The sequence below is a fragment of the Sinocyclocheilus grahami genome, unplaced genomic scaffold (genome assembly GCF_001515645.1).
Source record: "Sinocyclocheilus grahami isolate Dianchi unplaced genomic scaffold, SAMN03320097.WGS_v1.1 scaffold389.1, whole genome shotgun sequence".
Lineage (NCBI taxonomy): Eukaryota > Metazoa > Chordata > Actinopteri > Cypriniformes > Cyprinidae > Sinocyclocheilus > Sinocyclocheilus grahami.
The window spans coordinates 246,007-272,045 of NW_015505568.1; the positions used below are offsets into that span (position 1 = coordinate 246,007).

Below are 26,039 nucleotides of genomic sequence, written 5' to 3' on the forward strand. Positions count from 1 at the left end.
TGGTTTACTGAACAAGTTGCTCTTTCTTTAAATACATTCAGTTATAGTTTAAATTTTCTTAGTGATAAAAATCTTAGCTTATGCTTAAAACTATAGGGAGTCCTTTTACATTATAAGGTTACAAGTAGGCATAACAACTTAACCCAAACTTAAATTTAATTGCTATTTATTTTTAAATAGATGATCAACACTCAAAAATGTATGCAAACATGTAAATTGCACATAATGCAGTTTTTAAATTAACTTATAAATAATAAAATTTCTAAGTTATTTGTTAAAATATAGCATGTTTCATAACAGATTAATTTAAACATACTGTACATTAAGTAATTAAGACTAACAGGTTTAGTAAAATATGATGATTATATGGTGTAATATTTCGCAAAATGCTCCTCTCTAGACTTCATTTCTCTAGTGAACTAACGAGCTGTGTTTTATTTCCACGCTGTATTGTTGATGTCTTTCCGCGGTTGAAACACTGATTGAGCAATTACATGAGGCATGAGATGTTCAGTCATGTTTATTCGTGTTAAAACTAGTAGTACAGAGGAGGGAATGATCGAGTTCACTCGCGCTCCGCTCTGCACAAATCTGCGGGGCGTCACGGCTCAGACACGGGAACCGGAGCTGATCGCGGCCGCTCTAGTCAGTGCTTGTGTTGGGATTATACCAGCACGTTTCTGAACCGTCCCAGAAGCGGCTCTCTAAGGCGTCTATACAGCGATCTGTCGTGCCACATAAAAGACGGTCAAACGCTATTTATTATTTGAATTTCCTGTATTCATGCGGTACACACGCGTAACGAACCGAAAGACCCGTACCGAAACGGTTCGGTACGAATACGTGGACCGTTACACACCTAATACATACATTACAAAAAACAATGTAGGAGGAGATTTTTTTTGAGGAGGTGTAAGCCCTGCATATAACCGTGTGTGGATTTTTATTTTTGCTGGCTTCATGTTTGTTTTGGATCTTTAGATCACCGGACTAACTTAATGAAATTACACAATTATTTGAATAATTAACCTGGAATTAATAACACACTACATAATTCAATTGAAATGAACTGATTGTATCCATCAGGAATAGACTGGACAGTGAAACTCATGCCCTGCGTCTCAATCTTCATACTATCCATCCTAAATCGTATGTGAGATTAGAATAAGTGTGTCCCAAAGCATAGTATATTTAAAAGAGCATGCCAAAAGTCCCCGCATGGTCTACTATTTCAGGTTGATTTTTGTAGTGTGGATCCATGCACACTCTGATGGCTAATATTGCCCACAATCCATTGCGCTTTGGTGAAAGATTCTGTCCAGAACTACAAACACGAATAAAACTCGTTAAAAACTACAAACATGGCGGATGTGCACGACCGTTGGTTAGGTAGAGAGGCTTAGAAAAAGGGGTTCGAGTTACTAATATTCAACATTTAACCTGGTAAAAATTATTTATTTAATGTTATCAGTGCTATATTTCATCTGCAACAGCAATGTAAACTTTTATAAACATCCGTTTGCTCGTTAACCATGTTAACTACGTCATCTAATTTTATACTAGCATAAAATATGAGCAGAGTTCTTGGCATGAAAGACCCGCCGACTGGCAGATCAACGAGCTACTTCTTTTCTCTCCAGTACGGTAGGAAGTTAAATGAAATGCAATGTGAAAACTGTGACGATGATTGACAGGCCAGTTTACAGTGACATGATGCGTGTAATTATGTGACAGACAGAGCGTCCGTTAAAGTTTTGTGACGTGACAGTATGTCCCAAAGCTTGCCTACTCTTTTACTACACACTCAAAAGTGTGTACTACTACTTCACCAAAAGAGTACATACTTTAAGGGCGTAGTATAAGTAGGCACATTGAGACGCAGCAATGGTGATTTATTTGTATGCGAGTGTCTCACCGTCCTCTGACAGCTGTTTGTCTTTGGTCTCCTGGTCCATCTGCTGACACCAGGCCTCCATGCGGTCCGTCTCGGCCTGCAAAAGCTTCTGGAACCAGCGTCCGTCCCTGAGGCACGCCGGGCCCCCAGGCTGCTCCACAGCCCCGTTCACGCTGCCGCTCCCAGCCTGCAGAGACGGGTCGGGTGGTGGGAGGCAGGAGGGGTCCAGCGCCGGATCCAGCTTCTCCTGCAGCGAGGCGGAAGCGGCGCGCATCACATCCGCGCGGGGGGGTTTGTGAACGCTGATGCCGTCCAGAGACTGGTTGGGCGTCTTGTTCTCCAAAGGTTTACCGTCGGACTGCTCCTGGGATTCGGCCTCCGTCGTCTCCTGTCTAGACGCCATGCTAGTGAAGCGACTGAGTCTGGACACACAGAGAGAAGAGACACTGAGCCACACTCAAACTACACACTTCGATTAGCTTATGAATCCATTATGCTAAAATCAATCAGCTGGGGCCTGTACCATGAAGCCAGATTAGCTGGCTAGCCAGGTAAGTTTCAGTTTAGTTTGCACTAATCCTGGGTTTTAGGTACCATGAAAGTGGCTTGGCTTTTAGCGGCATTCATTGCCTTAGTAACTTACACTCCACAGCTAACCTGCTCTGGGGCAGGTTATGTTCTGGTTTAGAGATCTCAAACTGAAATTTGACCAATCAGCTTCAAGCAAAGTGACACATCTCTGAGTCTGACGCAATAAATATGATCAACTCTATAAACTAACTTTACAACTTTTACTTGCACTTATATGGCAAGATGTTTTCTTTAAGTTTTCCTCTTTCATGTATAGATCGTTTCATCTTGTAAATGTGTTTAAATTCTTCATATATTGTTCAATATTTTAATCTTTGGTAGTGAATCGCACTGACTCTCTCACGAGAAGTGAATCACAGTTTCAAGGCATGTGATTGGCTGTTCATTACAGATGGCACTCTTTCATGTGCACATGCGCCATTAACTCAGGATCAAGCCTGAGTTGACAGAGAAAGTTGATGATCAGCTTCATGGCACCAACAAAGCCGGATTGGACTGGTTTGGTTTTGTCAACTCAAAACTAATCCAGTAACCCTGAGTTTGTTCAGCCACCATCATGGTACAGGCCCCTGGAAGACTCTTTCAAACTACACGAACAACAACAACAACAACAACAACAACAAAAAAACACTTATGATCAAGCCAAGGAACAATTTGTTCATCCTTGTTTAAATGACTTCACAGCATAATGGTACTACTTCTAAAACAGCATACATTTTGTCAGAAATATTTTAATTAAATCACTAAATGTTTTACAATACTATAATTTTTTAATAAACATGGCACCATGATTATGAATTTCTTTAAATATTATAATTTATATAAATAAAATAATTGTTTAGAAAGATAATATAATTTAAAAATAAAATTGAAATATTTAGAATTCTACAATGCGTTTAATTTTTTAATATGATGAATATGATATTTTTTATCAATTTATGTATAAATATATAACATTTTGTACATCAAGAGCAACAAACAGCATTTATAAATTTTCTTTTTTTTTAAATCACAAAATAACACTATGAATTATAAAATCCTAAATATCAAAATTAATAAAAAAAATTAATTATTCTTATAAACATGACATTGTGATTACGCATTTCTTTAAATATTATAATTAAAAATTTAGAATTATACAATATTATACAATTTTTATTTAATATAATTAAATTTTCTTATAATTTCTTATTTTCATTTAAATTTATTCAGTTTTGTACATCAAGAGAAAAAAACATTTTTATTTTAAAACTAAAATTAAATATTTATTATTAATTGCAATATTTAATGAAATGCATTGACATGTTGCTATGTTCTTATAAACATGGCAAAATTACAATGCACTTCATTAAACATTATAATTCAAAAATGCTAATAAAATATTCAGAATTCTACATTATTTTATATATATATATATATATGTTTCATCATCATCATCAATAAATAGCTTTTTATCATTCATATTGTTAATTTATTCAGTTTTGTACATCATTTTAGAAAAAACATATCACAAAATTAATTAAAGTGTAAATATTAAAATTTACCATTAAACAATTATTAATATTTTTTATATAACTAAAAAGACATTCTTATAAATATATATTTATTAAAATGTTATATTGTAAAATATCATGAATAAAAAAAAAAGTTTTAAAACGGTTATTTATTTTTGTTATTATATAATCGCTTACAAAAAAAAAACTAATTCAAAAATTTTAATAGATTTATAAATATCAATTTAACAAATATCAATAAAAACTCCCTAGTTTACATTAGATATTGTTATAGATATTGTTAGATATTCTCCATTTCATTGGTCTGTCTTAGAAAATAAAAAGTGAACAGGAGGAGCAGAGACTGGGAATGCAGGCCGGGAGAAAGACAGACAGCTGGTGTGTGGGAGACAGCAAACTTAAAGAGAGACATGTAAATGAGAGCGATGGAAAGATATGAAAATAGACTGCAACGGAGAGCGCCAGGAAACAAAGCGAGTGGGAGATGTGCACAGAATCTCATTATCTCCTGCCGTCTGCACTTAATCATTATTTGGGAGTGTTTTCAGCTCCATACATGGCTGAGACACTCTGTGTGTGTAAGTGTGTGTGAGAGAGAGAGAGAGCGAGAGAGTCAGCGGCACTCACACACGGCAATCAGACCGCGCTCTTGTGAGAAGTGCTGCCGTCAACATGTGCATCAAATTCCAAAGTGCTAAATGGAAGTGCAACTTTTCTTATCTTAAGGATGCAAAAGGTGTAGAGGAAACTCACGGCCTGCCGTCTTCAACCTGAACCCCGATGGACTGGAACCTGGTGGTGGGAGTTTGTTCCTCTTTCAGAATCGGCTGCACACAATCCACCTGCCACAAGAGAAATAATTCATCGAAAAAGGATCCAATAATTCTATTATTACAAATAGCTATGCTACAACTCAAAACTCCCTCCCTAGTTCACCCAGAGCATTTAACGACACTAAAATACATAATAAATAAGGTACGTCACATTCATGAGATCATTAACATATGACCTCCCACATTTACATATTTTAACAAATTAGCCTGAATGACAGTATGAATGAACTGCACATATAAGATCAAGATGATTTCTACACAACAAAACAACAGACAATATCAACTACTTTATAAAACATTATTTCATAAAAAAAACTAAAAGAATTGCATAAATATACTAGTAACAGTTTCCTAAGCATGACTTAATGATTTTCTATTAAATTATTTATTAATAACATTATATTATAAATAATAATATATGATGCTATATATTAATATAATTCAAAATATATTTTTTAAATTGTACATTATATAATTTTACACTACCAATAAAATGTTATTATACAGTCATTGTTTATATATATATATATATATTATTTTTATTTTTTTTAAACACCAAACAAATGACTACATAACCATTGCACTTTATTTTAGCATTCACTTTTTTCTGCTTCTATCATTATCAATCCAAAGACTGACTAATGCTAAAATAAAATACAACAGACATTTATCAATGATTAATTAAATGGTTTGTGTTTATTAACCAATTAATGATTTATTGAATATATTTATTTAATCAAGTAAATTGGCCATTTCTTTTAGTTTTACTGTAATCAAATTACAATAATAAATTGTGAAAACCTATATTAAATTTACTATAAAAAAAACGAAGTCTTAAACGCACAGTAACAAAAAAAAGCTTATTTCAAACAATGCGTTCACACTGATGATTTGCAACAACTCAACCAGAAGTCGCTTTGACTCCAAATGAGCAACTACTGGCGAAGCAACAAAGCGGAGTTAAAACTCATGCAAATGAGCAGCGACTACCAATGGGAGTGAAGTCACATGACCTGATAGTGAATACTAGGGATGCACCGATACCACTTTTTCCAGTACTCGCACGATACCGATACTTTTATTTTTGGTACTTGCCGATACCGAGTACCGATAATTTTATTGCATTTGTACACTCTCTCTCTCCCTACCGTTAAGTAACTTGTGCATTGTTTTACTTACTTGTTTTTGACGTATCCGACCGAACTACAAACTTTCCAGTGATGTCTGTGAGAAAGGGATATTCACTCGACAAGCTCGCACATCTGCGCTGCCGCGCGCTCAATCCACTCAGCACGCTTTGTTTATCAGATCGCACACATCAGCTATACAGGCGTTAATACTGAATGTTTAACATTATATTCATTGCATACATATACTTCGTAGTAGACATCCTTAACTCCTTTCTGCTGTCTGTTGTCGGTGTTTCTTTGTTTGAATATGGCGCTTATCACATGCTGTGTGGTATCGGCGTTTGGTATCGGGGCATTTTAACGAGTACGAGTACGAGTACATGAGCTCAGTATCGGGCCCGATACCGATACCAGTATCGGTGCATCCCTAGTGAATACGTCATCCAATAGCATAAAAACATCATGACGACATCATTAATATTCCCGTACAAACCTGAATGCCAATGGACGAGAGTTTTCTCTTGGGCAGGGCTTGCAGTTCGCCAGATGCCACAGTGAGGCTTGCGGGCTCGTTTTTAGCGTACGGGGCGGGAGAGGGCGGAACGACGGCGGGAGGAGGCGTGGTCACTCTCGCGCTGGGCAGGGGCACGGGTTCCCGCGGGGCGGGGATGGGGGGCAGGATGGGCGGCCGCTTGGCCTTGACCAGACTTCCTGTCCTAGAGCTGGCGATGCTGTCGGAGGAGTTGCTGCGTCCTGATTGGCTGTTGACCTCGCTGCGCTGGTCCTGGCTATCCAGGTACGTGTCCTGGGCCGATTCAGTGCTGCTCTGGACCGTCACCGAGATGTAGGGTTTGGAGGTGGTGCGAGGAGGAATAGGCGGAGGATTCTTCTTACAGACCGCCGTACACGTGGAGACTGAAAAACACAGGAAGATGGACTGTAAGAACGTTCCCACAACTCCAATACAAAGTCTCTTCACACGTCTTTTCCCAGCAGCCCCTGCTTGGGAGCCACAGGAAGAGATGAGACAAAGCCAGGCATTTACATGCTCAAATCTGCACAGCATTCCTCTCATGCCGACTGATGGCAGACTGCATCAGGAATGTGTCGCCCATAAAACATGGGCTGAAATCTGCTGACGAGACTCTGGGTTTGGTACGGTGTGTCATGAAGCCCGATGATAACGCTCACTGGTGTATTATTAGCCTGCTGAACAGTGTAGGAGAACCTGCTTTGGAAGCGTACAAGCTAGTAGGCGGTAAGACCAAAATCTATTCCACCATATGAGTCATTTTATATCACCATACGGTTATTTCTGCTGGAAATTATATACGTGTTATATTATGAAATTATGTAGACATAGCCAAAGTTTGATAATCTAGTGGTTTAAAATGCTTAAAAACAATCTGAATCAGATTATTAGTAAAAATGTAATGGTAAGTCTGACATGAGTGCACACAAAAAAAACAAAAACATCACAAATATGGTTGGATGAACCATATCTGACGCCACTGTAAAAATAGATAATATACATAACTTCACTTTACTGAAGCATAAAAAGAACCTATCTGCATAAAACTTTTGATTATTTTAAATTATATATAGAATTTTTTTTCCTGGCAATTTATATATATATGAAAATAATGTTTTTTTTTGCAGCAAAGATGCATTAAATTGAGTGTCAGTAAAGACATTTATAACGTTACAAAAGATTTCTATTTCAAATAAATGCTGTTCTTTTGAAATTTATATCTATTAAAGTAAATCTTGCAAAAAGAATATTACAGTTTTCACAAAAATATTCAGCAGCACAACTGTTTTCAATAGGGCTGTGCAATATATCGAAATTATCGCAAATGTTCATATCGTAATATGCATATCGCTACAGCTTGCAATATTTGGGGCCATGAACAAAAGACAGAGAAAATCACTCACTGCTCTTACCTAAATAACTTTTGTAGCTTAAATAAGAATCAGTGCATTTTGAAATCAAAGAGTAAATTCTAAGCAGCGTTTTATTTTTCCTTTTTATTATTCAGTTCCTAAACTCATGTTAAAATTACATTTTTATGTAATGCTCGAGTAAAACACTACCGTTCACTTTCAGAAGTTGTTGTAGGGGTGCTTTCTTATTAGAATCTTTATTCACCACTTAAGTGTGCGCAAACACAAGGAATCTGTTGTGGTTTTACAGGAACTCTTGGTACATACATACAAATAACCATATATATATGACACAAGATAGTTATAAAAGTTCACAGAACTGACTCGGCAACAGCTGAGTAAAACCGTTTCATCTGAGCATGTGGCACTTTAAGCATTATCATATCGCATATCAAATATCGCATTATTTAATGAGTTATTGCATATTGCATTTTTCTTCAATATCGCACAGCTCTAGTTTTCAACATTGATAATCAGAAATGTTTCTTGAGCAGCAAATCAGCATATTAGAATGATTTCTGAAGATCATGTGACACTGAAGATTGGAGGAATGATGCTGAAAATTCAGCTTTACATCACAGGAATAAATTACATTTTACTATATATTCACATAGATAACTTCTATTTTAAATTAGGAATGAATTTCACAATATTACTATTTTTACTGTATTTTTGATCAAATAAATGCAGCCTTTATGAACACAACAGAATATAAAAAAACAAAAATCTAAATATTTTAAATATTTCAAAAATCTTGACTCCCAACTTTTTATGTATCGGAAATCACTGCACTGAAAACAGTATTAAACAGTGTGAATTCACTGTGATGGACCCTATTTTTTAACAAAAAAAAATGTTAAGCAGCATTTCTATATATCTTTATAATTACTGTCCAACACTGTTGATGACAGATCAATTTTATATGAGTTCTGTCAACACTGAAGAACAGAGTTCGGATAAAATACTACATTCAGTCAACAGTTTTGCGACGAGCACAAAGACACGATCAGGACTAATATCTGCCCTCCCTCAAGAGATAGAACTGTTCGTGAACAAGTCTCCTCTGTCTTGGCCGTGCTGTATAGAGGACTCAGTGCCAGGACAAGTCCAACGCGGGATTGTGGGGCTCAGAGACAATATTGGATCAATCTGTTTCCTCGCTCTGGCACAGCTGGCTGGCATTGTGCACTGAGCGATGTGCTCACCGTCTGGTGCCAGGACAGATGCTATACAGCAGTCTTTGACCATTTGATGACAAAGAGCCAATCTAAATACAAAAGAGTCAAAAAAAAGAATGGGTGCCGTCAGAATGAGAGTCCAAACAGCTGATAAAGACGTCACAATAGAGCCTTTCGCACCACGGGAACCTTTTCATAGTACCAGAACTAATTGTGGTACTACCCGCTTTTTGGCGTTTTCGCACCTCCGGAACTGGGTGCGATTTTAGTACCGGACTGCCTTTTTCGAGAACCAAATTAGCTCCTACTCTAGAGCAGGGTCTAACCAGCACAACTGGTACTAATCGTGACGCAAGTGGACATTGATTGGCCAAACGTGTACGAGAATGCCTTCACCCGCCATGATTTAAAACGCTGTGTAAACATATTGTAAACATTGTGTCAACTTATTTCGCAAGTATGGAGAACAGCGATAGATGGACGGACGCTGAAGTGCAGGCACTTGTAGCAAATGTAGCACTGCCGGCTGTCGTTGGAGATTCTTAGTCCTCGATTCCGTTCTTTCAATCGCTTTACGTATACGTCGACTTTCCATGTCCATTATTGTGAAACCCGCGAGACACAACAAACACACACAGCTCCGATCACAGCGTCCTCCATCCTCCTGTTGTTAACGTTGTTCTTCTTCGTTTCTGTTGTTGAACACCGTGCACAAATGACGACGCTGTCGACCGGCTTATGTCACTTATTAGTACACACTCTCGGTGCGAATGCAACCCTTTAAATGGTACTGGGAAATAGTTTGCGCAAAATCGTCCCAGTACTTTAGTACCGTACATTTAGTTCTGGAACTAAAGCGGTGCGAAAGGCCCTAATAATACACACCACTCCCGTCCATCAGTTAATGTCTGGAGAAGACAAAATAAACAAATCCATCATTAAGACATTTTTAACATCAAACTGTTGCCTCCAGCTAGGGCTGCACGATAAATATCGCACAATATTTAATGCGCATCTCGTCAGTAAAGCCGGTGCGTGCTTTAACGTGGCGCAGCATTAACTACACAGAGCTGTTGTTCACTGACAAGCTTCGCAAAACATGCGCAAAATATGATCGTGGTTTTGCGCAGCTTGTCAGTGAACAACGGCTCTGTGTAGTTAATGCTGCTCCACGTGAAAGCACGCACGTGTAGAGATTTACCGCTGATTACAGAACCGGCTTTACTGACGAGATGCGCATTAAATATTGTGCGATATTTATCGTGCAGCCCTACCTCCAGCTAAAATACAAGTCCATAATAACGCTTACTCCAGTGAAAAAGTCATCTCATCTGAATCAGGAGAGAAATTTGCACAGATCAAGCACTATTTACAAGACAAAACAGCTCTAAACAAATATGTGGCTGGATTTTAATGTAAGAGGAAAACAGGAGATGGACTTTTTCACTGGAGGAAACATTATTATGGATAGAGTTACAGTTTAAAGTTAAAACGTCTTGATGGATTTGCTTCTTACAAACATGCAGCTTTTGGCTTCACAAGACATTAACTGATGAACTGGAGTGGTGTGGATAACTTGTGATGTTTTTATCAGCTGTTTGGACTCTCATTCTGACGGCACCCATTCACTGCAGAGCATCCATTGCTGAGACACTGATTCAATGCTACATTTCTCCAAATCTGATGAAGAAACAAACTCATCCTAATCTTGGATGGCCTCAGGGAGAGTAAATTGTTATGTTGGGTGAACTGTTCCTTTAAGGAAAACAAAACCCACAGTAACAAAAGTGCAATGGCTACTTATTCCCGCTGACAGCTACTGAACGACTGACTTCAGCTTGGCTTCTCTGAGATGTAGTGGCAATTTAATTAAACACTTTTATAGTGAGAACAAATCTCAAAGCAGCACCAAATTAATCACATCTTCTCGACCTCCCTCGAGAACTTCAACAGTGGTGAATGAAATGCAGTAGAGCTTGCTCTTAACATTCAGTACTTTGCACTGAGGGTGATATGAGTTTATGACACAGTTGTGGCTCAGTTCCAGATTAACGGCATTAGAGCCAGTCGCTCGGCCCCGGGGCCCCGGCCAAACCTTGCATGGCCTTTCTGTGAACACACAGAGGACAAGCATCCAAAATACAACCAGACCGAGGCAACTGTGGCTTCTGTGAAACACAAAAGGAGAAATTCTGACGTATCTTTACGCAACTCTTATTCACATGACACTTCATCGTGACCACATGCGTTAAAAAGCCATTGCATGACTTCAGAAGACACGAAATATACAGCATGAGTCAATGTGGACTAGTTTTATGATGCCTAACAGGCATTTTATTGCATAGATGATATAATGTTAATTATTACATAACATTGACATAATATTAAATGCTTAGTTGTATTATAAAAAGCTCTGTAGTTTTAAAACAATGTAATGCAATACAATGGACGATCGAGAGATAAACATTCCTCAAAAGCCTGCTGGACGTTGACTTATGCATAAGAACTAAAATGATGTTGTGCTGCAATGGAAAAATAACAGCATACAGGTTTAGAATTCACATGAAAGTGAGTAAATGATTAAAAGCATGTTGGAAATCAACAACTAAGTTCGCCACAATCACTTTAACACGATATATATATATATATATATATATATATATATATATATATATATATATATACATTTTTCCTATGTCAGGCTTTACAGAGCTAAATGAGTAAAAAGTACCAGACTGCATTAAGAAGATAAAACTAGTTTTACTTTAATTTCAGAACATTATTTGAGTGAAATTGGTTTAAAGAGCCAGCCATTATAAATCTGCCTTTGGTCCATACAAGCCATAAATGCAAAGACATGTAACAGACTACACTACAGAGCCAGAGCCCGTCCTTTTCATCCCATTCAAACTTGTAATCCTTATTAGGACGTGTTTTTAGATTAAGTGCACATCTTCTCTCCAAAGCACAACCAGTGTTTACCAAGAAAGAGAAGCAGTCTGCTGAAAGTAGGACAAGCTAGTTTGCATGGCTGTAAACTTCAAAAATATTCATGCATTTCTCCATGCAATCTTGCATCCTTTACATATTTAGCATCCTTTACATATTTAGCATGAAGAAGAAGCAGCAGCAGCAGCAAGAACAATGCATGCTCTCTTCAAATGTTATGTTATCTCTCCTTGACTTTGCAATGCAAACAATGGCATTCGACCTGATTCAAAACACAGAAACCGGCCTTTGCGTGGGATTGGATTCAGATCTCGCACGTGCAATGCACGAAACGCTCTAAAACAGCATTTTAGAATGAAAAAAAGGCGATATGTCACGTGCAGGTAGGCAACGCTGTCATGCTTCGCCTGTCTAGACAGATGCATCAACATAAACACACCTCCTCAAGCCACAACCACATGCTAACGTGAGCTAACCTGCTAACGAATCAAAATATCACTGAATGCATGTCTGGCGCGTTATTATTCGTGATGTCCTCCGACCTCGAGCTCATGCCGAAACCAGCGCTCGAGGCGCCGCGTACAAAGATCCACACACCTTTTCCTCTTCCTCTGTGTGTGAAGCGATCGCCGTCGACGGCGTACTTCCATCGCGTCGCGTAAAAAAAAAATACACTATTGAAAGATCCACTGAAAGGCTTTTTTGTTCTGTGATGCTTCCGAACCCACCCGCTTTAATATCCTTCCGTTCCACGGATCCCCAGCATCCACGTCTCGAGGAGTCGAGGAAAAAAGACCGATCCGATAATCCGCTTTCAGGACGCGGGATTGGAGAGAGACGCGCTCGAGGCGTCCACGCACCGCGCTCTCATTGGCTGGTGGGCGGGGCGTACGAGCTTGACGCGGTCGAATCAGAATCGCCGCTTGCCTTTAGGGATGGGCGATACCACTTATTGTGTTTTCGATACGATACCGATATTTTTCAAGGCAGTATCGTCGATACCGATTCGATACTTCTGCACTAAACTTTTAAATGATGAAATTGATCACATTATTAAATTACTGAGAGTAAAATGGGTAATGAAAACCACTTAACTTTATGTTTAAAACGCATTTTAACCCGTTTAATCCCAAATTTTTCCCAGACATGAAACTATCCAAATGATGCATCATTAGTAACCCTTTGAAATAATCAATTCCATTTTTGAAAAGTGTGTGAAAAATTGTATTTTATGGTCAGTCACAATTGTAACCGGTGGGATAAGGTGTATACTGAATTAACATATTTCTGCAGTCTTAAAAATTGTTATATATATCTTAGCCCAGCTATTTTAAACAGTTTGATCACATATTATTATTGTTATATAAACAAAACCACTGGTAAAAAAAACACACCTTAGTATTGATATTTTTTGTTTGAGTATCGATACTTTCGATACTCGCGGCAGTATCGATATATCGATACTTCGGATCGATACGCCCATCCCTACTTGCCTTCTCTTCAGAGAAACGATGTGCGCTTCAGCTTCACACGGGCTGTGGCTCGTTTTAAAACCGCATTTTCGTAAATGTAAATGTTAAATTTGGAGTGTAATACTAGTTATTGGCTACTTTCGTTTTTGTTTTTTTCCTCCGCATTGACTACTGTAACGCACTTCTTGCTGAGTCCCTAAAACCACACTCAACAAATGTATCAGTTGTTTATTATTCATATTACTGTTATAATTTTCATTAATAACCATTGCTATATAGATAATAACTTTGTCTAGTGCTCTTATGAATGTTTTTAGCATGACTTAGCATGAACATTTAACTACTATAGGCCTACTGAATGAAGTAGCATAGACTTCTTCATTGCAAGTGTTTGCATATTTCATTTATTTCTCTGTCTAACCTACAGATCTGTGTAGCCTACTAGTGTTAAATGCTACTGTTTTTGATAACGTTTCTAACAGATAATATCATGATTTTTTTTTTGCGTTTGCCTTAAAGGGGTCGTATGATGCAATTTCAATTTTTCCTTTCTCTTTGGAGTGTTACAAGCTCTTGGTGCATAAAGAAGATCTGTAAAGTTGCAAAGACTAAAGTCTCAAATCCAAAGAGATATTCTTTATAAAAGTTAAGAGTCAGCCACACCTACCTAAAACGGCTCGTTCTAACATGCCCCCACATGTCTAGATTCAAACGTGAGTTTTGGGCAGTGTAGAGTAGCATTTGTAGTTTGTCATTTCTCCGATCACAAATGCAGACAGAGTTTTATGTTTACGCGGCGCGATGCAACGCAACGCGTAAAAAGACAGTATAAGTCATTATAATCCATAATTATGTCCCCACTGGATGCACCGTATGGTGAGGGGCATAACATTTCTGTCACACGCTTGAGGTATTCGGCCAGTCACAACGCACTGGATAGCTGGCCAATCAGAGCACACCTCGCTTTTCAGACCGATGAGCTTTGTAAAAATCGACGCGTTTCAGAAAGGCGGGGCATAGAGGAGAAACAATAACGTACAGTATGTGGAAAATAATGTGCTTTTTGAACCTTAAACCGCATAAACACATTTCATTACACCAAATACACAAAATAATGTTCATTTTAGCAACATCATATGACCCCTTTAACGAATGTGGTATCCTGTAAGCAATAATCTATCCATGGGATTTTTTGATTACTGTCAGTTTAAGGGCAGGTGATCAGTGTTGCCAGATATTGCTATGAAAAAAATTATAATAAAAAATAAAAACCGTAAAATAAATAAAAAATAAACCAAAATTATTTCAAATCTTTTGCAAATAACATAAGATAAACATATCGCTAACCCTATACCCAACTTCCCACTTTATTAACTTTTTAAAATGTCAAATTAAGTGGAAAAGACAAGTCCAAATACACATAATAGCTGGATCTGGCAACACAGTGGAGGCTGCGCCCCATGCCCTCACTCACAACTCTCTCCAGCCTCGTTCTCTTGAGTGAACCGCCAGCGTCAATACATCATTTTCATACCACTGACGCTAAACATTCTTGCAAACTGTCTAAACATGCAGACACTCATATAAGGAGCTTTAAGTAGCAAATTCATCATTCAGAGAACAAATTTTATTTCTGAACATGAAAAATGTACACCTCGGTCCGGACCTCTGTGACCTCATAGCTGGCTACAGGCATGCTTATGCTCACTTATAAGGCACTACATGGTCGGGCCCCTCAGTATGTGTCTGCACTTTTAACTTTATATACACCCAAGCATCACTTGTGCTCCTCACAAGCTACTGGCTGTTCCACAGACACGCTTGCATGCGATCTGTAGGGGACAGAGCTTTTTCATCCTACGCCCCTAGACTTTGGAATGCACTCCCTTCTTACAATAAGAGATGCACAGAATCTATGTACTTTTAAATCGAAAGTTTTTTTTTTTAGGCTTGCTTTTTCTTGATTATTCTAAATTGTATGTTTTAGTCTGTTCTTTTAAATATGTGTTGTAATTTTTATGTGTTTGTTTTATTATGTAAAGTGCCTTCAAATGCTGCTTTAAAGGGGCTATATAAAAATAAAGTTATTATTATATTATTATTATTAGATTACAGAGGTGGACAAAGTACACAACTCTATTACTTGAGTGAAAGTACAGATACTGCTGGTCAAATATTACTCCATTACAAGTGAAAGGTTGTAAAGACAGATGCTTACTTAAGTAAAAGTACAGAAGTACTTGCTTTTAAAAGTACTTAAGTACCAAAAGTAAATCTGAGATGTCACAATTTCTAAGTGTTAAAATGAACTGCATCCTAGTCTTACATTTATCATCTGTTTTACTTCATTCAAAGGAATATTTCTTTTCTAAAAGAAAAAAATATATTTTTTTCTACATTGTGGTCATGTGACCCCATCATACTGTATGTTTATAATTCAGCAAGATATCCGATTTTGTGTAAAAATCTTTCAAATGTGTCACTCTGATCAAATGGAAGACATTTATGCCCATGTTACTTCAGATTCATCCATCACGCTGGAAATGGAAGGTCAAGTCAAGCGCATTGCATTCTGGGATACAGTTTGTCATGCAGTAAGCTGCTCATTTATAGTATGCATACTGAAAAAAAAATCAGAACTACTGTGCACAAGAGAGTAGTATGCTATTTCGAACATAGCCATGGACTGGGCAAAATAGCACAGGTTTTGTTTTTTTAATGCAGAAGAAGTGCAGAAGTGGTAAACAGATGGCCAAGGTTTGGTTTTCTTGACAGCTTGCTACCTAAACTAAATAGCATTAGCCAGATTCCTCTCCAAAAATAGACTAGATTTCATTATATGCTATTCTGAGTGTACAACTGTGTTTAAGACCATCATGAAATTATGGGAATGTTGTCCACCTTTCATATATTAAATCATAAGACCTATCAAAATACAGTAAAATGCAATACAAATAAAGTAGCTCAACTGCAAAAATCAGACTCGGGCCCAGTGGCTGCTGGTTTATCAAGACTTGTGCCAAACTAATCAGCTTGATGTCTGTTAATTTCTCTGAAAACCGGTTAAGATGAGGTTTAATTTGTGGATGGAAGTTTTGCCAGAGTTGGTCATGATGGGCTGAGAAATATTAGGCGTTAAGCTGAAGGATTCATCTCCTCAGGACACCACCAGTGCTAATGTAGGTCAGAAGATTTTGTTTATGTGTGTGAGAGAGAGAGAGTGAGACATCTTGCTGTGACACACTTGGCAGTGGTCATCTGAGACTGCAGCAGTCTAATGGATCTTGTATGGAAACTTAACGTAATAAAAAAAAAATCATAATTATGAGTTTACATCAATTAAGGCTTTTTTTCCCCCCTCAGAACTGCAAGTTATAAATCTCAAAATTCCGACTTTTTTTCTCAATTGTGAGTTTCCATTTCGCAATTCTAACTTGTTCCTCAGTATTGTGAGTTTATGTCTCACAACTGCAAGTTAGAAACTCATAATTGCAAGTTTACATCAATTCTAACTTTTTTCCCCTCAGAATTGCCAGCCTGATCTCACGACAATTTGTACATATTTTACGAGGAGGCTAATTCGTATGACCTCACACGTACAAATTCATACGATTTGTGCTAAATCGTATGTATTTTACGAGTTGCACAATTCGTATGAATTTGTACGAATGACCTACACCTAACCCCGCCCCTAAACCTACCCGTCACTGGGGTCTAGACAAATCGTACAAAATCGTACGAGTGAGGTCCTACGAATTCGTACGAATTAGCCACCTCGTAAAATACGTACGAATCGGTCGTGAGATAGCATTGGAATTGCAAGTTATGAACCCACAATCGAGAGTTTGTATCTCACAATTCAATTTTTTTCTCAGATTTCTAAATTCACATCTTTTTTTCCTCGCAATTCAGATTTTTTTCTCTATTCTGAGAGTTACATTTCGCAATTCAATTTTTTTCTCAGATTTCTTATTTTTCATCTTGCAATTCTGTCTTTTTCTTGCAATTGTTTTTTCCTCTGTATTCTGAGTTTAGATCTCACAGTTCTAGTTTTTTTTCTCAGATTTCTGAGTTTGCATCTTGTATTTCAATTTTTTTCTCAAATTATTTCCCAGTGTATTCTGAGTTTACGTCTCGCTATTCTCATTTTTTCTCACAATTCAGTTTTTTTCTGTATTCTGACTTTACATCTCGCAATTCTATTTTTTTCCTCAGACTTCTAGTTTACATCTGGAAATTGTCTATTTCTAACAATTCTATTTTTTCCTCTATATTCTTAGTTGACATCTCACAATTCTATTTTTTCTCTGATTTCTGAGTTTTACATCTCGCAATTCTGTTTTATTTTCCACAATGGAATAAAAAAAATGTAAAGTTATTACGACTTTTTATTTCACAGTTCAGACTTTTTTGTCTTGCAATTCTGAGTTTATATATCACAATTCAGACTTTCCTTCTCAGATTTGCAAATTCATATCTAACAGTTGCGAGTTTATACCTTGCAGTTCTGAATTGCAAGACAAAAGTCCGAATTGTGAGATAAAAAGTCGTAATTACCTTTATTTTTTATCTCGTGGAGGAAACAAACTTCCACAATCTTGACCACATGAACTGAATGACCACATGAAATGAAAGGATCAAATCCTTCCAAAAGCCTTTGTCTGTCTCCAAAAATAGACCAAACTAGTCCATGTGTCTCATGCACTTCTATATAAGCCTTTTGAGATGAAATGGGTGAGTAAATGATGAGAGAATTTTCATTTTTTTCAGGTGAACTATCTCTTTAAGACAGTCGACATGGTCTAGCGGCTGTTTTTACCCTCACACCATGATTCCAGATCATCTGTCTGGACTCGCCCACATGCGGACCTCTCAAAGCAAAAGAGATCCGACTTCACACTGAAGTCTTTATTACTGAGAAAGATAAACAAGGCCTGTTTGATTGCACTGACATCACCTTTGGAGGCAATAAAATGACATCATGATAACTGAAAAGTCCACGAGATCAGGATATTATATTGCCTATCCTGGACTTTGTCTACTTTATCAACACCCTTGTTTCTGCATGTGCAAATTCAGTGCTATCTCTGTGATACACGACAACCAGGTCGATTTATTTTCTTCTTTTTTTTTTTTTTTACGGCAAAGTTCAAAACAACATCAATTTGAAATAGAAAACTTTTCTAACATTGTAAATGTCTTTACTTTTGAATATTTGCATCCTTGCTGAATAAAAGTATTAATTATAATAACCCCAAACTTTTGAACGGTACTGTAAGTTTATTTAAAGAGAAAATTATAAGATGTTTTGCACTGTGACATTTATGATATCTAAAAATATGTTAAAGATGTTATTTAAATAGTAAAATACATCATGATTTGTTTTGTCTGGCTTTTAATTTACACTGGTGTAAATTATTTGTAATACAGTATGTATATTTACTTAAAATCTGATGAGATTCCCTACTGAAAATAATGAAAATGACAAAAGTAAAATGTCTGGATACAGTACAATAATGAGAATTTAAGGAATGGTCCATGGGCCATGAATGTGATCCTGTATGAGTGTGTGCTTAGTATTAATTATAATAACCCCAAACTTTTGAACGGTACTGTAAGTTTATTTAAAGAGAAAATTATAAGATGTTTTGCACTGTATGTATATTTACTTAAAATCTGATGAGATTCCCTACTGAAAATAATGAAAATGACAAAAGTAAAATGTCTGGATACAGTACAATAATGAGAATTTAAGGAATGGTCCATGGGCCATGAATGTGATCCTGTATGAGTGTGCGCTTTCATGTGTTTAATACTCACCGGTGGCGCTGTTATAGCTGCTGATGGATGAGGATATAGGTGGCGTCTCATCGGAGTCCACGGAGCCCGTATCGTCGTCTTGAGAGCATCCGGCCTGGATGGCGCGCAGGTAACTGTGGCTCCGGGAGCGGAAGCAGGTGGGTGTGGGCAGATCCAAGGCCTCCACCGCCTGAGAGTCCAGCTGGCTATAAACTGCGCTGCTCCGGTAGCCCTGCTCCACCTGAAAGGACATGTGCACGTTGAAACGTCCCGCACGAGGCCTGTGGGGCAGACGGCCGCTGCCCACCCACAAACGCGCCTCGCACGGGGTGAGATGCAGCCGGCGCTTTAGGGTGGACTGATGCATCGTCGTGCAGACATGAGGAAACGCCAGGTTTCCTTGAGTGGTTTCCATTCAGTCTAATGCAACAACTGTGGCATGAAATGAGAAAACAAATCCTTAAATGTATTCCTTTCACAGTTGTACTGATCCTTGTCTGTGGATGAGGAGTTTATAAATTGGTATAAAAATGCTTGGAATTTGGACTATATTTCAGCAAAAAAATCATTCAGAAACATCCCCCACAACTGGGAAAACTGTAGAAAAAAAGAAAAAGAGTATTTGTATTGTTTTGTATTCGTCTGTCAAAAAATGTAATTAAATTATTTCAAAAATATGTATTACATAATATAATATATAGGAAAAAAGTGTATTTTACTTACAGAAAAGTTCATCCTGTTTTAGGTCTAATAATACTGTGGCCTTATTGTTTATGATATTTAAAAAAAAATACTGTATTGTGGAAAAAAAACTAATGACGTTATTTAAACAGTAAAATATTTATACAACATGATAGTATTTTTTGTCTGGGTTTTAATTTATGCCGTAGTAAATTGTCTGTAATACAGTAATACAGTATATGTTTTATTTTGAATCTAATGATAATCCCTATTGAAAATGACAACAGTAAAATATCTGCATTACAGTAATGAGAATTTAAGGCAGACAGTGCATCGTTGTCATGAAAAACGTCATAATGCAAAAAAGAAAAAAAATCTTAAATGTCCTAAAAAGGCTTGTTTTTAATATCTATGCAAGTAATTCAAAAAAAGTAGTTGATTTTCTTTTTGCTTAAATATAATTTCCCACTTTGTTTTGCTCCAAATCCATCAGGCAGAATGCAGAGAAAATGCCTCAGAGAGTCTATCAACTCCAAAATGATTCGGTTGAATCTAAGTCTTTCCAAACTAACCTGCAAACAAACACAATCACGGTTCATAATCTCAAAGCCTCAGAGTAAAGAGTAGAGAGAGAGTGTTTGTCCAGCAGGAGACACATCTCACAGAGACACAACAGAACAGAAGGCTTGTGTGTGTTTGTCAAGGATAAATCTGACAATTAAAGACAAACAAACAACAGATACACATGCCAAACCATACCGAAGAGCTCAATAAACTAAAAATCACAAGCTAATTCCCAGGAAAAATACTTAGGAGTGCTGCAAATTAGCTGTTGTCCTCATTTTTCCTGACTTCTTTCCCTCTGCATCTCAGAAACAACTTCTCCATGAATCATCCATCAGTCTTCACAGCACATTATCCCATTGAGCAAAACAGATCTCCAAAAAAATCATAATACAGTAATACAGTATATGTTTTATTTTGAATCTAATGATAATCCCTATTGAAAATGACAACAGTAAAATATCTGCATTACAGTAATGAGAATTTAAGGCAGACAGTGCATCGTTGTCATGAAAAACGTCATAATGCAAAAAAAAAAAAAAATCTTAAATGTCCTAAAAAGGCTTGTTTTTAATATCTATGCAAGTAATTCAAAAAAAGTAGTTGATTTTCTTTTTGCTTAAATATAATTTCCCACTTTGTTTTGCTCCAAATCCATCAGGCAGAATGCAGAGAAAATGCCTCAGAGAGTCTATCAACTCCAAAATGATTCGGTTGAATCTAAGTCTTTCCAAACTAACCTGCAAACAAACACAATCACGGTTCATAATCTCAAAGCCTCAGAGTAAAGAGTAGAGAGAGAGTGTTTGTCCAGCAGGAGACACATCTCACAGAGACACAACAGAACAGAAGGCTTGTGTGTTTGTCAAGGATAAATCTGACAATTAAAGACAAACAAACAACAGATACATATGCCAAACCATACCGAAGAGCTCAATAAACTAAAAATCACAAGCTAATTCCCAGGAAAAATACTTAGGAGTGCTGCAAATTAGCTGTTGTCCTCATTTTTCCTGACTTCTTTCCCTCTGCATCTCAGAAACAACTTCTCCATGAATCATCCATCAGTCTTCACAGCACATTATCCCATTGAGCAAAACAGATCTCCAAAAAAATCAATTCTCTTTCCTCTTTAGAAATCATTTCAGAGCCTCGTCTCGCTTTAGGAGTCTTGATGTCTCCATCAGTAGAGCGAACGCTTGAGTATCTCGTCCTGATAACATGCCCTCGAACTGATTTCCCACTCTCCACGTCTCTTTAGACTAGCTTAAGGATGTCTTACAGCATTTTAATCTGGAACACTCCGTTCCTGAGGTCAAGTAATCAGCAAAACCTCTCTGACACATTTCAGCGTTCGCTCTGTGATGCAAAGCGTACACATTCACAAGAGATATTTTACATCTGAAGAAGAAAATGTGAGAGACGGTGCCAGAGCAAAACTCTCTGCTAGGATGCTTGGCTGCTGTGGTTTCTAGAGGGTTGCCATATGGTTGCTAGAATGTTCTGGAGTTGCTAAGTGGTCACTAGGGTGTTCTGGGGGTTGCTATGGTGATGCTAGGATGTTCTGGAGTTGCTATGTTGTTGCTATATGGTTGCTATGGTGTTTCTATTTGGTTTATAGAGTGTTGCTATGTGGTCACTAGAGTGTTCTGGGGGTTGCTATGGTGATGCTAGGATGTTCTGGAGTTGCTATGTTGTTGCTATATGGTTGCTATGGTGTTTCTATTTGGTTTATAGAGTGTTGCTATGTGGTCACTAGAGTGTTCTGGGGGTTGCTATGGTGTTGTTATGTGGATATTGGGGTGTTCTGGGGGTTGCTATGGTGTTGCTACGTGGATATTAGGGTGTTCTGGAGTTGCCATGGTGTTGCTATGTGGTTGCTAGGTTGTTCTGGAGTTGCTATGTGGATACTAGGGTGTTTTGGGGGTTGCTATGGTGTTGCTAGGGTGTTCTGGAGTTGCTATGTGTCCACTAGGTTCTTCTAGAAGTTGCTATTGCATTGCTATACAGATACTATGGTGTTTTTGGGGTTTCTATGGTGTTGCTATATGGTTGCTATGGTGTTGCTAGGGTGTTCTGGAGTTGCTATGTGTCCACTAGGTTCTTCTAGAAGTTGCTATTGCATTGCTATACAGATACTATGGTGTTTTTGGGGTTTCTATGGTGTTGCTATATGGCTGCTATGGTGCTGCTATGTGGTTTTTAGAGTGTTGCTATGTGGATAGGGTGTTCTTGGGGTTTCTATGGTGTTGCTATATGGTTGCTATGGTGCTGCTATGTGGTTTTTAGAGTGTTGCTATGTGGATAGGGTGTTCTTGGGGTTTCTATGGTGTTGCTATATGGATACTAGGGTGTTCTAGGGTTTGCTTTGCTGTTGCTTTGTTGTTATTAGAGTGCTTTGGGGCTCGCTATGATGTTGCTATGTGGTTGTTAAGGTGTTTAGGTGTTACTAGGGTGTGGTAACTAGCGTGTTCTAGCCATTACATATTAAAAACATATACATACTCCAAGTAATATCAATAATAATAGTAACAGTGATGCTTTAATAACTTGAAATGAATGAAATTATGTTTGTGACCTGGCCCATGGTGGACCCTCGACCCAGTGTAGAGCACCGCTGACCGAATCCCCCATCAGCGTCCCAATGCAGCAGACCTGCTTCATCCGCTCCCATCAGACAGTCCAGGTTATCCAGGCTGCGATTGGTGGAGACCTCGCATAGAGACGGCATACGGCTGAGAGAAACACACACAAACACCAGAGAATGAGTGCAGGAAACGGCTGATCAACATCCCTGAGAAATCTAGAGCTGCCCCTGATTTTCTAGTCATTCATTTAAGCCATTAGTCGACTATAGTTGCACGTTTATATTAATTGAATTATGTAAATATTTATGGGTGGGAGATATTTTAATTACTTATTAATAAACTAGTACTTTCTGAGTCAGTGTCAGCTGCAAAGATGAAGTTGATGATGCTGACTCGCCATCTCCACAGTGACAAGCCTTCAGAGAGAAATACAAGTTTAATACAGAGTACATAATCAGAGAGTATTTCTTTTCTATTCAATTTGGTTAATTTTAAAGTAGACATTTCAAGCTTACTATAGATATATTTCTCATGTCTGTGAGGCAAGTAGCCTAGATGCTGAGTTTCGCTTCACTTTTGTGATGCAGAGACCGAGGCGGCAGAAAGCGCATTCTTTTTGTTTCCTTTATTTTACAAAATCACAACATATTGTTGCTATTGTGAGAGTATACAAATAAAAGTAGACTCTTTACAGTTTCGAATGATGTATTACTCTTATCCGCATGAGCAAAAATGATGGTGTAGCCTATTTTGTTTCCACTATTATCAGGAGAAACCAGTGATCGTGCCAGCACCTGCATGTCACGCAGTAGCACTCTAAACAGCTTCCATACTCCGTACAAACACTTGAATATGCTCCTAATAGCACACATTTATCTCAGTTAACGTTAAAGCGAGCGGCCGTGCAAAGCTGCTTCTACTTGGGCTACAGATTTGTTTCAATTTCAAATGATAAGCCATATTTGTGCTCGCTGAAGAACAGGCGATCGTTTGGATTTACTGCCCAATATACTGTAAGGACCAGCTGTTATTTGTCTGTCACGGACACCAACTGTTTTTTTCTTTGACTAGCCAACTAATATAATTTTTATTAGGGGGGCAGCCCTAGAGGAAACCTTTACATCCTTCTCCCTTCTGCCACTCCGCTAGTAACATTTAATTTTATTTTCAGTAGCGAGCGAGAGCCAGGTGCAGCACAGAGGAACAGTTCTGACCAACTTGACCAAGCTATAAAATAAATAAATAAATAAATAAAGTTCAGTGAGGATTCAGTCAGGATGGTGGTGGAGGTGGTCATCGTGCATCAGGATGCTTTGTAGTGAAGTTTAACAGTGCTTTTATTGGACAGAGTGAAAGTGCGTCTGAGTGGTCACACCACACCACTCCAAACTGCTCCCGCATGAAGGGACAGGGGCTTGGCCTGATAGGAAGGGCCGTTACATGACCATTCAACATCAAAGTCTGTTGTTTGTGTCTAAGATTCATCAACAACTGACTCGACTGCATAACTTTCCAAGTAAATTAATTATAAATGATCTATTTCAAGCTTCAATCCGAACTCAAAACCTATTTTTCTCCCTGTTTCTAACATCTCATTGACAAAAATGTTGTTCCAGGACCAACAAGGATGTGTGTGTGTGTGTGTGTGTGTATATATATACAGAATGTATATATATATATATATATATATATATATATATGTGCTTTACTCACAATTTGTACCTGATTAAATATTTAGATAAATAAATATAACAATATAATATATATAAATTATAATAAATATAAGCGTTTTGCACAATATATTTATTATAAAAATGCCCATACAGTTGTAAAATTATATTAATTTAAATGACTTTTTCAGGTCTAGAAATCACACTTTTAAAATGTAGAGGTTTTCCAAGACAGTGAGAACCCTGGAGCTTCAAAGAAAAAAATTGTTGTTGAGAGGGTGAAAAAAAGAAAGAAATATTTTTTTTAAGTTTTAGTTTACCTTAATGCTTATTTTAAATCATTTGGAGGTTTGCTGAGGCTGTATATAATTTTATTTTAATATTAGAAATTAATTGGGTCAATGTTGATTCTGACAGAAAACTCGCCCGGGATCCTGCTGTTGCTATAGTAATGAACACAACCTTCATGTGCATCTGATTGATGGATAAACCGCACACACTTATTTCAGTGTTTTATTTATTTAGTGGATATTTCAGCTAACAGTTTGCTTTGTACATTCAAGTTTAACAACATACAGTTAAAGAGGGTAAACTTTATCATTCAGCTGATCTGTGCTCGTATGTTTTAAACACTTCAGCTCCCTTATATGTTCTTACTCCACACGTCCTTGAAAGCGTGTGGTTTTCTAGCGTATTTATTTTAACTTCTCAGGTAATATCAATGGTGTGTGACATTACTTCCAGAAGAACCATACGAGAAGCAGGAGACTTCAGTAAAAGTCTCCATCTATGAGAAACAATCAAGATATTAAAGAGATCTTTTTTTGTAGTTTTCTTTTGCTATGGAGAAAGTGAGTCATGTTTAAAGAGTATCAGTCGTCCTGTGCCTGAACTCTTCTGATATGAAGCTTTTACTAATTAACCTGTCAACATACTGCCATCCGCTGGTCACAATGAATATGTTCATGATACCATCAGTGCTGAGATGTTCAGTTTAGGATATTTATTAAGATAAGGCACTAATAATGCAATTTAAGTGATGTGCTTAAAATAATCCAACAATTATCACATAAGATAATCTAATGAATTGAATGTCATTGTGCATGTGGAGCTTTGTGTTCATAAGTTCATAATGTTTATTTATGACTGTAAAAATTGTATTATTATAGTCAGGGTCATTGTAGTTAACTGAAACAAAAAACTAAAACCATTAAAAAAAAAAAATATATATA

General features: G+C 37.4%; 1 protein-coding gene across 1 annotated transcript in view; it reads right to left on the bottom strand.

Moving 5' to 3' along the window:
• LOC107550157 (disks large-associated protein 4-like) overlaps positions 1-26,039 on the bottom strand; it is a 123,068-nt gene that overhangs the window by 10,583 nt on the left and 86,446 nt on the right. Inside the window, exons 5-9 of the mRNA XM_016231384.1 lie at positions 23,128-23,284; positions 19,326-19,545; positions 6,456-6,877; positions 4,753-4,841; positions 1,916-2,316 (exon numbers count right to left, since the gene is read on the bottom strand). Of these exons, the coding sequence (XP_016086870.1) occupies positions 1,916-2,316; positions 4,753-4,841; positions 6,456-6,877; positions 19,326-19,545; positions 23,128-23,284 (1,289 nt within the window). The remainder of the gene's footprint in view (positions 1-1,915; positions 2,317-4,752; positions 4,842-6,455; positions 6,878-19,325; positions 19,546-23,127; positions 23,285-26,039) is intronic.